General features: G+C 39.6%; 1 protein-coding gene across 2 annotated transcripts; it reads right to left on the bottom strand.

The window, feature by feature from the left end:
* Positions 1–1637: 1637 nt before the first annotated feature.
* LOC113014360 (TBC1 domain family member 20) lies at positions 1638–12232 on the bottom strand. 2 transcript variants are annotated; one of them, XM_026155822.2, is made up of 11 exons: positions 12117–12232; positions 11942–12016; positions 11151–11205; positions 9179–9309; positions 8956–9054; positions 8407–8593; positions 8217–8318; positions 5600–5741; positions 4603–4787; positions 3521–3630; positions 1638–1995 (listed from the first exon to the last, which is right to left on the bottom strand). In XM_026155822.2, exons 2-11 carry the CDS (start codon positions 12009–12011, stop codon positions 1829–1831), a joined length of 1248 nt encoding a protein of 415 aa, XP_026011607.1. In that variant the 5' UTR covers positions 12012–12016; positions 12117–12232; the 3' UTR covers positions 1638–1828. The 2 variants fall into 2 exon arrangements, with proteins under 2 accessions (XP_026011607.1, XP_026011608.1); XM_026155823.2 differs by having other exon boundaries at positions 8974–9054; positions 12117–12228.
* Between the last annotated feature and the right edge of the window lie 29 nt (positions 12233–12261).

Here is a 12261-nt window from a genome sequence, read left to right on the forward strand (position 1 = left end):
ATTTAATGCATTTATACCGACTGACTTGCAGACCCAGTCAACAGTTTGTGGGGTATTTTCCTCTGATTTTTTTTATTTTTATATATATATATATATATATATATATATATATATATATATATATATATATATATATATATATATATATATATATATATATATATATATATATATATATATATATATATATATATATATATATATATATATATATATATAATGATTAACTTATCTCATCGTGATGAATGCTTGGGGCTCAGAAGCTCTAATTTACTACAGTGAAACTGTAGACACAACTGATTGTGCACGGCTGACTTCACACGCAGAAGAAATCAACAGGGCAGACTGCACGGCGAGCTGTGCAAACATGTGATACATTCATATCTGATGACAGAGGAAGCAGCGGGGATAGGCTGGGTGGCTGGGGAGTGTTGTGACTTCAGCGAAGCTTCGGTACATGCTTGTAAAAGCTGATTAATTATTCATTATTTAAGTCTAACAGAGAGCATGCATCGCTGTTTGGAAGGAAACCCCTCACACACCCACGCGTGTACCTCAGGTGGAAGCGGCCTCTATTATTAATATTCGCTTTTCAGGCTATGAAACTCTGTGATTAGCTTTGGCATTAACAGCATCTAAGTATGTGTGTTGCTATTCGGGGAGATGCACAAACAAATATATTTACGTAAAAATCTTTCAGTTACAGAAATTGTTCAAATTGTCCACTGATTAAAGGTAAACAGTCATTTTTAAGCTGCAGAAAGATGAAGATGAGGTATTTTTGCTCTAGTGATGGCTGTTCGGGGTGGATGTCAGCGCAAACCTGCTAAATATTTTAGGAATGTAAAAGTACTGGTTTCTTCCCCATATTCACTCAGTGCGGTGGGCAGCAAGCAGCAGCAAAACTGCAACTGAAAACATAAAAAAACTGCTTCAATACCTCCTGCTAAATGATTTTCCAAAAAGTATCACTGCTTGCATAAAGCGACCCTTGTTACTGAGTGCAACATTCATATTTTGATAGCGCAAAAGCTCATTTGGTGTGTCACGCTCTACTGTAAATTTAACTGGCTGCCACCTGGAGTAAAGCAATTAATACAAGGCTCACAAGAAAAATCTCCACCTCCATCGCTCCATCTTTCTCTTTCACTTCCCTTCTTTGCTAGTAACTAGAAGCTTTTAGCAGAAAACGCCGCTCTTTAATAATTTGTACTCATGTGTCACTGTGCTGGCTTTGGGCACTTTTGGCTCTCAGATATTGCTGCTGATCTAAAAAGCAAATGAAACACTTTAACAGAAATACACAAACCGGGCAGGACGAACTAAAAACAAGTATCAGCAAAATAGTCAGCTGACAAGAAATAGATAGCAGCAGCCTGAAACAGCAAAAATGTGTTAGTGTTTCACGTGCACGGACGGATCCTTATGTAAAGGGCCGCTGACAGGGGGACATGCATAATCCCCTCCTATATAGGAGCAAGTCGCCCAGACTGTAAGAGCCACAAAATGACAACTAACCCTTTTGCTTTGCACCCATTTGTGACCTTCATCTCTTTGTCACCGGTTTGGCTTTCTACTTCAGGTATCCTGCTCACACACACACACACACACACGTGTACAAGGATCCTGAGGCTGAATTATAGGAAAACAAGCAGCATGCTTGTTCAACGTGGTTTAGTGGCAACAACCTGTTTGGCACCAATATTGTTCCTCCTCATTTTCTTCACCATCTCAAGATAAGCTTCAAGTTTGTAAAAATGTGCACCTATACTGCATGTGTCAGTGTTCTTGCTGAATAGTCTGTATTCCCACCACCGCCACCGCCACGTCAGAACAGTTGAAGTAATGCCTCAGGTCCCCAGTCCATGGCAGTCTGAGCCACAGCGAACACGGCTGCCCCGAGTGTCGCGGACAGCCCCCACACTGCCATCTTCACCATCCTGTTTCCCCTCCTCCACAGCTGGCCTCGGTCCCCGGGCAACGCAGCTTCCAGGCCTGCGTGTCAGGAGGTTGCGAGCACAGAATAAGGAGGAGCACAAAAACTGCAATATTTCGGTTTTGTAAAATTTAGAAAGGAGCTGCTTCAGTCTTATGATTATTTTGGATGCTGTAGTTTGACTTTTTTTTTTACTACTATTTTAAATATTAGGTTCACCCTTCAGCACTAACAAACAGACTACATCTTCTAAAAATGTCCATGGAGTTAAATCAACACAAATCAAAAAACACTTTAAGCGAAAATTGAATATTTTAAGCTTCGTGGAGGTTTCCTGCCAGGCTGCATTAATAGTGCATTATTTAACATTTAAACACAGACCTCGTGTGTGGAATTTTAAACTTCTCAGTTTTGTTTCATTTTATAAAACTGTTGGGTGGTGGTGATGTCACACGTATTTAACCGTAGATCTCTCTTTAAATTGGCATGTATATAACAACCGCTCTGGGAATTCAATGTTCTGAGCGGCAAATTTAACCGAACAAAGGTAAAACAGCTTTTCTATACATTTGCAGTGCCAACCACAGCTAGAGGTGGCTGTGTTAAAGAGTGATTAAACACAGACATGAAGTCAGTTTTTATTGGCACCTCTGGGTGAAAGTTTCAAGTGTTTTGCATCTATAGTTATGCAGCACAATCCTATAACACTGCACCAAAATGGAAAGCCAGTGTTAATAAACAGACTGACTTCTGACTTTTTTTTGCCTTTTCCATCACTCCCAGTGTGTCTATCCACCATTTTTGTTGAATCCTTTGTGGCTGCAATTTGAATCAATTAAAAACGGCAAATACTAAAGAAAGGCAATCCCACCCCCCAAGATTTCAAACACATGGTATATCTTTGATCAATGAAATCAGCTAAAATTGGACTTGAGTTACAATAGTGTTGTAAAACCACTGCTTACAAGGTGAAGGACGATTTTTCATAGTTAATGAGAGGCAGAGAAGAAGGTTCTATAGATCGGCCCTCTGTGTGTCCGTTATGCATTTCATCTCACTTGTAATTGAATTTTGATGAAACTATGGGGAATTGTGTAAATAAGCTTTAATATTACTCTGCTTAGTCTGAGGGGAATGATACAACATGTTTGTGATTGCGTGTTCATCTTATACAAGCTGCTAAAAACCTACGGGAATAATGCATCTTTTTGTTCTGTTCTGCCATATTCAAATTTGCACTTGATTGGTCTGATGGGGGTGCTACAGTATTTGTTTACTTGTTATTGATTGGCCCAAAGGGAGGTGCAGAGATTGTGGGCGATGGCATATTTGCTGTTGCCTTGTTTTGAAGAATTGTGTTTACATGAGGTGGAAAAAACAAATGTAACAAACTGAGGATCCAACATCCAACAAATTTTCTTCATACAGTTCCACAGTTGATGATAATATTATTATTATTATTATTATTATTATTATGCCAACTTCAAAGAATTTACTTTTACCATAACCATCTACATGTCTGTACTCTGTATGTGTGAAGACCTCCTTCAGAGTCAGTAATAAGATTACAGAGGCTATTTTTACCATGTCTGGAGGTGGTGGAGCCCTGGGCCTTTGTGAGACGCTGGAGAACAGAGTCCGGCCTCTGGTGGAGGGTGGAGAGCTGAAATGCCTGGAACGTGCTGATGGACCGGCTAAAGAAAGCAGAGGAAGAGAAGGAAAGTAGAGGGAGATTTAGTCAGTGATGGAGAACAGAGGCAGGTCTAAGGTGAAGCATGGATAACTGGAATGATGTGAAAAGATGGTCTGATGAATAAAGTGATGGAAAAAGACAGGCGAGGAAGTGAGTGGTAGACAATTTCAGAGAACTGCTAACTCAATATCTCATGTGTATAGGAAGCTCAGAGGGTAATGTATGGTGAGACAGTATCTTTCAGTGTGTCAGTCAAGGCCTTGTGTCACTTCATGCCCTAAACAATGACTGTATGAGCCACACCGAAGGACACTGACAGGCAGAAAGCGACTGATGGCTGAGGATACACACTGAAAAGGAGACTGTTATCATGCCTCTAAGACTACCCCCTAAAAAGTTTAAAAATGTGAAAAATGGTCACACAGAATCTCACACACTCACACACACACACACACACACACACACACACACACACACACACACACACACACACACACACACACACACACACACACACACACACACACACACACACACACACACACACACACACACACACACACACACACACACACACACACACACACACACTAAATGTCCTGTGTGTGTTAGCAGCACCACCGAGCCAGTCACGATGTGCTTATTGAGCATCAACTCTCAGTTGTTGAAGGAATGACATTACATTACATGCATTTTCTGCATTTATTAAATATTCAAATAAATTCTATTTTATTTACAAAGCACCAAATAACAACAACAGTTACTTCAAGGGGCTTTACCATATTGTAAGATAGAAACTCTAAAATAATACAGAGTTTAGATGACCCCCTATGAACAAGCACTTGGCGACAGTGGGAAGGAAAAACTCCCTTTACACAGGAAGAAACCTCCTGCAGAACCTGGCTTAGGGAGGAGTGGGTTGAGGGGATAGTAATGCCCAATTAACAACTTTATTAAAATGGTGTGCCCTCACCTCTTGCGAGACTGCAGTGCTGCCCGCTTGGCCAGTAATGATGGAGGGTACTTCTCGAACAGGTCCTGTGCCTGGCCAATCAGAAGCTCGTATGGGAGATCCTGGGGGATACGAGAGAGGAGGTGGTGGACCATGGCCATGTCACACTCTGTCTGCTTCACCTCCTTTTCTCTGTGCAACACAATCTGAGGAGAAGAGGAGCAAAGCACCAGTTAAAACTTTTAACCCTAAAGCAGATCACTCTGGGTAACACTTGAATACTAGACTGCATATATAGTACATTAGCTTGCGTTGTTTGTGAGGCGCAGTAAGTGCACTGCAGACAGATAAGCAGATGAAGAGTTAAAGCCCCATGCTGTGCGCTGTACTCTGCCTGGGAGGAAACATGAACTACATTCTGCTTTGTTGTTTCACACACTTCAAACAGAGCTCTCCCTCTGCCCAGCCCCTCTAAACACACTCACACACACACACACAAAAACATCCTCAAGTGCAAACAAGAAGCCACTAATCAAAATGCACAGACTCTACAGTTAAATAACACAAAGGAACAAAAGGACTTGTGTACACTCTCGACATAACATACTTCAGCAGACAGAAACAATCCAGCTGGAAGTAACACGCATGTATGGCATGCAGCAGTTAGTGTGGAGGAGCAGATGAAAAAAGTCAAAATGTTTTCCCTTTGTAATCTGTTTCCGTGTCCTTCCTACTAAAGCTCTCACATCAGTCAGCTCTCTCTGCTCATTCTTTTTCCCTTTCCTCTTTAATCCCTCCCTCTGTACCCCTCTTTCTCATCTGCTCATTAGGAAGTATCTAATTAACTAGTCTGATGACTTCACAGTACTCTGTCTCACTCTGTGTGTGTGTGTGTGTGTGTGTGTGTGTGTGTGTGTGTGTGTGTGTGTGTGTGTGTGTGTGTGTGTGTGTGTGTGGCAACATGTATTCACGTGTTCTGGATTACTGACAAAACAACCTCATTGGCTCTCGCCCATACCGTAGCAGCAAGGTAGATGGGCATCAGGGGATGTGAGGCCAGGAAGAAGTCGTACAGTCTCAGGGTATGCTTGAACTCTGAGAGAACATGGCCGTACCATGTGATGAGCCAGGAAAGTGCAAAGATGGTTCCAACCTCCGCTCTAAAGACAAAAGGCACATTTCATCATGTTACCTTATTTTAACATTTCATTTGATTATTTTTTTGTAACCCTGTTTATACATATATCTACGTTCATATTTGCCCTGTTTGATCCTTTCTGAACTATTTTGTATTTATTTATTCTCGGACTTCTCTAGACTGGTTTTGTATCATTCACATTTCAAAATAATCCCCATTTATTTACACTGGGTCTTAGTGCAGCAGATGACCACATTAAAGAGATTTTAATACAAATCCAAGAATAGAAACATTTATGAAACCATAACAGTATATACTGTACAGTGTTGCCTCTGTACACCACCACAGCAGATTTTGATTAAAAAATAGTTAATATGTGATTAATGTTCACACTTTTAGCTGTAATTCAAGAAGTCTTACAGAAAAGTATTTAATCAACTATTTAGACATTGCAGGCATTTTTATAGATCAGAGGCTCAAACGCAACCTGAGAAACTAACATTTTACAAACGGGGACTGAAAGAACATCATCAAATATCCCTGTACTGTTAGACCTTGATTTTATTCCACTTTCTCTGTCTTGAGAAACTTGTCAGCTGCTTTGCAGTTTCCTTTGGACTCTTAAGTAGCATCCATATTTGGCTGAATCTGAGCAGATAATATAGTTCTGTACACTTCAGAATTTATCCTGCTACTTCTATCAGCAGTCACATCATCAATAAACACTAGTGACCTGGTTCCACTGGCATGCATACATGCCAATGTCATAACATTGCCTCCACATGTTTGACAGATGATGAGGTCTGCTTTGGATCATGGGTTGTTTCTTTCCTCCTCCATACTCTTCGCTTCCATAATTCTGATATGAGTTCATATTGGTTTCCTTTTTCCAGAGCTCTTTTAGATGTTTTCTGGCAAAGTCTAATCTGGCCTTTCTGTTCTTAAGTGTAAGCAGTGGTTTGGACGTTTCGTTGACAATGACACACCTACCTCCTGGAGAATGTTCTTGACTTGGTTAGATATTTTGAAGGATATTTTTTGTTTTTGTTTTTTTTTAAACCAAGGAAAGAATTTGTAAAAATCAAGTGTCTTATCTGGTCTTCCGGGCCTTTTGGTGTTGCTAACTTAGACTATGTTTTCCTTCTTTTTAAAGATGGACCAGATTGTTTTCTTGGCCACTTCTTAAGTTTTGGAAGTCAATGAATTATCACCTAAATTTCTATGAAATAACAAGACACATTTGAACCTTTCATTGTTTGGGAAGCCACCCCCCCAAAAAAAAAAAAAATATTCATTTGACCACAATAAAGGTCAGACTTGTTTGCCTGACTCATGCCTTTAAGTCACATTTTAAACATATGGTCAAGTATGAAAAGTGAGAACGTACAATCACTCTTTCTTAATATATGACTGCCCGTTTTAAGTGATCCAATGACACAGGACATGTGGATCAAAACCAGAAAAAAAGAAAACCTCTGGATCTGAGTTGGTCAAAAGCTTTTTTCCCCCCACTCATTGCCTTTAATACATATGTCATAATCCTGAAATCCTGAACACTTGAGATATAAAATACAGAACTGAAAGAAAAGTATGTTTTCTTCAACCTCATATATCCTGCTACTGTGCCTCAAGTAAAATAACAAATTAGAAGTTTCCGATCAATACTGGACAGGAGAACTGAGCGACAAAGAACAAATGCGTGCTAAATAAAGGGACTGACAAATGGAAAGAAGCAGGGACCGATAGAGGGAAGGAGCAAAGGGCAAAGAGCATGTGCGATGGGTTGGGTAGGGATTGAAAATGAAGCAGGAGAGAAAGAAAAATAAAGGTGAGCAAAAGAACAAGTACAGAATAAAAGAGGCAGAGATAAGAAGACAGACAAGGAGAAGAGGAAGCGCACAGCAGAAAGGGTGACTGAAACTTTGAAGTAGGGTGTTGTTTATCCTGCTGTCTTTCTCCAAGTGCAATGTCTTGTTTTTTGTGCTTTTTCTGTTTATGTCAGCATGTATGCAAGTAGACAGGTAGTTTGCAAATATGGAAGTTGCCAGTACAGTATCAATTATGAACAGGCAACAAGACAACAACAAAAAAAAACTGCAGACATGCACACATCAAAAATACTTTAAAGGGCGATTCGATTCATTGATTTGCAAACATTCCCATCCGCAGTCCATCACACATTATCTGCAGCAGCTGGCTATTTCTTGACGTCCTTTGTTTTGTGTTTTAACAAACTGCAAATTGTTCATATATCATTTTTAGGTGAATTCACTAGTAAAATACATTTAACTTTATCTCGCAAATAAGGTTAAATGTGGTGTACACCTTGGCAGGACAGACAGGCTGTTGTACCATTTGATAGCTGAACTCCAACTGCTGATGTGTTTTCAGTAATATTTTAATTCAATTGCAAATACACTAGCCGTTTCTCTCCCTGTAAGCATTATAGGTAAAAACCAACACTGTGGTGCCCTCTAGTGGTCACTACTTTTTGTACCTGATCATGAAGTCATGCAGTTCCAAATCAACCTGCTCCAAAATAGGCATCAGATAGTTTAAAATGTGTTTGGTGCTGTCCATGGTAGGATCCATGAAGTCCCTGCACAGAGAGAAGACTTGCAGAAGTTGGAAAAACATTTTAACTATACATAAAAGTATGAGAATCATCAGGAAATAAAATATCCAACCTGAGGTGATAATTAGACAGTGTGTCCAACAAGGCGATGGCCATTCGTTCCCCAACTACCAGCAGCAGAGTGACGGCCACATCATGGTAGCCTTGGTAGTAGTGCAGCTGAGTGTTACGCTTCAAAACCTCCAGTATGATGTCGATGAGCTGCTCCTGAAGCACTGCTCTCTCCGTGGCTGGCATACCTGCAGAAGAGCAAATGAGCAGTGCATTTATGTAATCCAAAAAGTGACACTAGAAAGTGTTTATTATTGGATTATTAGAGTTCAGAATACAGAATCCAGTGTTTTCTATGGGCCTCATTCTGCTATGTTGCAAGATTTTAAAGGCAAACGTGCTTGCTGACTCTGTAAACAACAGTAGTGCTGTTGAATTTAAAATACAACAACACTCTCAGCTCAAAAAAGTGGGAACTCCTCCTGTGAAGATTAAACTTGGTTTATAAATTACTCACAAGATAACTCCATGTTGCTGTAAGGTCAGGGTTACAGTTTAACAAATGGCACATTGCGCTATGCTGCTATCTTTAGAGATAAAACACACTCACCCACCCACACACACACACCTTTCGGAAAACGCTTCATCGACCTCCTGACATCAAGGACTACTTGGTTGTAGTCTTTGTGGTTCTCCCTCACATCTCGACCTAAAACAAAAGAAATATTTCCCTTATTGTTGCTAGCATTGTTTGCACTAGGAGCACTTAATTTATTACTTATTTATGCAGTTCATCAAACACTAACCACGCATTAAGTTAAGTGTATACTAACCAGGTTTATGTGGTAGCTCATAGACATTTATGTTCAGTAGTTTGGGCCATACTTTTCTCCTTAGCTCATCAGTGAGCAGTCCTCCTTTACTGACTGCCGCTCTCCTCAAGGTCTCAATGTCCACTGGATCACTGTTCATTCAAAAGCCAAAATTAGACAATTTTTATATTACTTACAGTCTGCTCATAGTATCTAAAATTTGTACCTTTGTACCAGTTAGAAACTCCTACCTCTGATTTAAATAAACTAAGAAAACAGCTAATGCATTTTTTGTAGAATTAAAAAATTACTATGTTCAACAGGTCAGCACTATTTATATGTTAATTTAATTTAAATTACTCTCACAGGCTAAAATTTAATTGGAGTCATTTTAAGTAGTTTAATAAAAATTCTTTTAAAAATTACTGCCTGAAGTCTAGAACACATGTGCATGACCAAATATGACTTGGTCATTGAAGAGAATCCCCCCAAAATAATAATAATTCTCTCTTGAGCCGTTTTTGCAGTACCCTTTTGGAATTCCCACCGCTGTCCAATCAGTTTTGCAGAATTTGGCTGAATCTGAGTAGAATGAACCCTGCTGCTTCAATCAAGAGTCTCATCACTATAGACTAGTGCTCCGCGTTCACTGGCAGCCATACATGCCCATACCATAACATAGTAAACACTGTGTTTGACAGATAATGTGGATCATGAGTGGTTTTCTACTTCTCCATACTTAACTCCCCATCATTCTGGCACTAGTTAATCTTATTTTCATCTTTTTTCCAGAACTGTTGCCACTCTTTTAGATGTTCTCTAGAAAAGTCTAATACAATTCTTGAATGAACCAGTAGTTTGGACCTTATTGTAAACCCTCTGCATTTCCATTCATGAAGGTGTCTTTTGATTGAAGACCTTAAGAATGAAACACCTACTTCACAAAGAGAGTGTTCTTGATTTGGCAAGATCTTGTTTTGGCATCATCTTGCCAAGTGAATTCACTGGCTAGTGATGAACCACATGATTTTGATCACTCCTAAAGTTCCTGTGTTCGCTCTCTGATAGGTTTATTTGAGGATTATTCAGACTAATGATGGCCCCTGTCACTTTCATCAACATCAATTTTGGACTTCTAAATTAAATTCAGATGAACAGCTCCTGACTGAACACCTCGATTTAACTCCAGATATTTTATCTGTGTAATTTGTCATGAATTAATGAGGGAGCAGGCTTTGCCTGGCCATGAAAGTGCTAATCAGTCAATTGTCCAATTACTTCTGAGCTGCTGAAAATGAGGGACTAGCTATAAAAACTGCTATAATTTTCAAACAGTTAATGCAATATCTTTGTGAAACCCCTTGAATTACAGCTTAAAGTCAGCACTTCAATCACATCTTGATTGTTTTATTTCAGTTTTAAATTTGAAATTCACTGGGGTGATGTACAGAGGCAACATTAGAAAAAAAATGTATCACTACCCAAAAACGTGTAGACTTAACTGTATAACACATTTTAGGACACAGTTTAAAGGTCCTTATGATTACATCATAATATTCCTGAACACACCAGAGTAATCACCACATGTGCAATCATGTTAGTATAAAAGTTATTGTCTGTTGATAAATTAGTGCCATCTAATTGTGAAATAGTGTATTGGATAAGAAGGTAGAGGGGATTTCTCCAGTGGAAATATGCCTTATGCCCTGGAGTTGTAGAACTATCTGAGGTATTTATTACCATAGAAAATATTGAAAAGAAGATCCACTTTTTAGGCTTCTAAAATGATGAAGAAGATTGTCAGGCTTTTCATGTTCGCTGAAGCAACTATTTTCCTGTTTTATTTCACTCCTAGAACATAATACACAAATCTGGATGTCCCATGACTGGCAGCACATAGCTCAAGAGTGTAAAATTGCTCTTCATCTGCTTAAATGTGCATGTCCAGTTTTTGTGGAGTAAGCACACTCTAGAGACACACTGTGATATTAACCTGATCAAAGCCTGATGGATCTCAGCCAGCTTCTGCTTCCTCCCACAACCTGGCTCTGTAACAAACAGGCAGAGATGGAGGTGTAAGAAAACAAAGTAAAAGCGAGTGGTATGGATGAAACAGAGAGTTGTGCGAGAGCGTCCACAGAGAGAAGAAAGTTAGGGGGGGAAGAAAAATGGATAAGGACAGAGACTTGAGGATCACGTTTAAAAATCACACTATTATGGCTTTGAAGGTAAACCCAAAGATTTATACTTATTTTACTAACCTGCACAGACAAACCAGGTGTTTCTTCATTCATTTCATACTAAAAGACATTGCCTTTTTTAAAAGTCATTTACGCAAGCAAAGCCATTAGGATCAATGATCATAAAGTTATCTAAATGCTATGCTTTAGATTGCAGCCAGTGTGAGTTAAACGCAAAACAAGTATCAGCTTTGCTGGATCGCTGACCAAAAGCACCTTTTCCGTCTCCTCCCTGCCAGACTGTCAGCTGTAAATTTCCAAGCAGTCCAGTCTGCCTGACAGGCTGCCACGCAAGCAGCTAAAGTTTGCCCTCTTGTAAACAAAGCAGCACATTTTAGTTGCTATCACTTGACTGCAGTAATATTAGATTAAATTAGAATTAGCTACATAGTCTAGTCTGGTCTAGTTTTGCTTGCCTGCACGTACAGATGTTATCGAAGCAGCCATCGTAATAAAACGGTATAACTTTAAAATAAGACGTCTTAAGCGACTGAATGTAGTATCTCTTCTTCAAAAACAAAGTCTGTTAGCTGTCATCGCGTACCTCTTGTGAAAGATCCATTCCCATTCACCACAACTCCGCCGTTCTGTTTCTTCCTCTTGAGTCTTTTCATTCCCTCTAAAAGCAGACAACGGAATCTCCGAGTTTACACCGTAACATATGTGAGTTAAAGAATTAAAAATATGTATGTAAACAGGTGAAAAAACACTGAAAATACCTGTCCCAGCGACGAAGCTTCCCTCAACAGCTGTCGCTACTTAACTCAACCGAGCGAGCGTTCTCAGCTACAATGCAATTGGTCAGAAATACCACGTGACCAAACCGACGTATACTATTGGTTTTCCTTTCACTCGCACTGCAAC

This window comes from Astatotilapia calliptera, chromosome 22, assembly GCF_964374335.1.
Source record: "Astatotilapia calliptera chromosome 22, fAstCal68.1, whole genome shotgun sequence".
NCBI lineage: Eukaryota > Metazoa > Chordata > Actinopteri > Cichliformes > Cichlidae > Astatotilapia > Astatotilapia calliptera.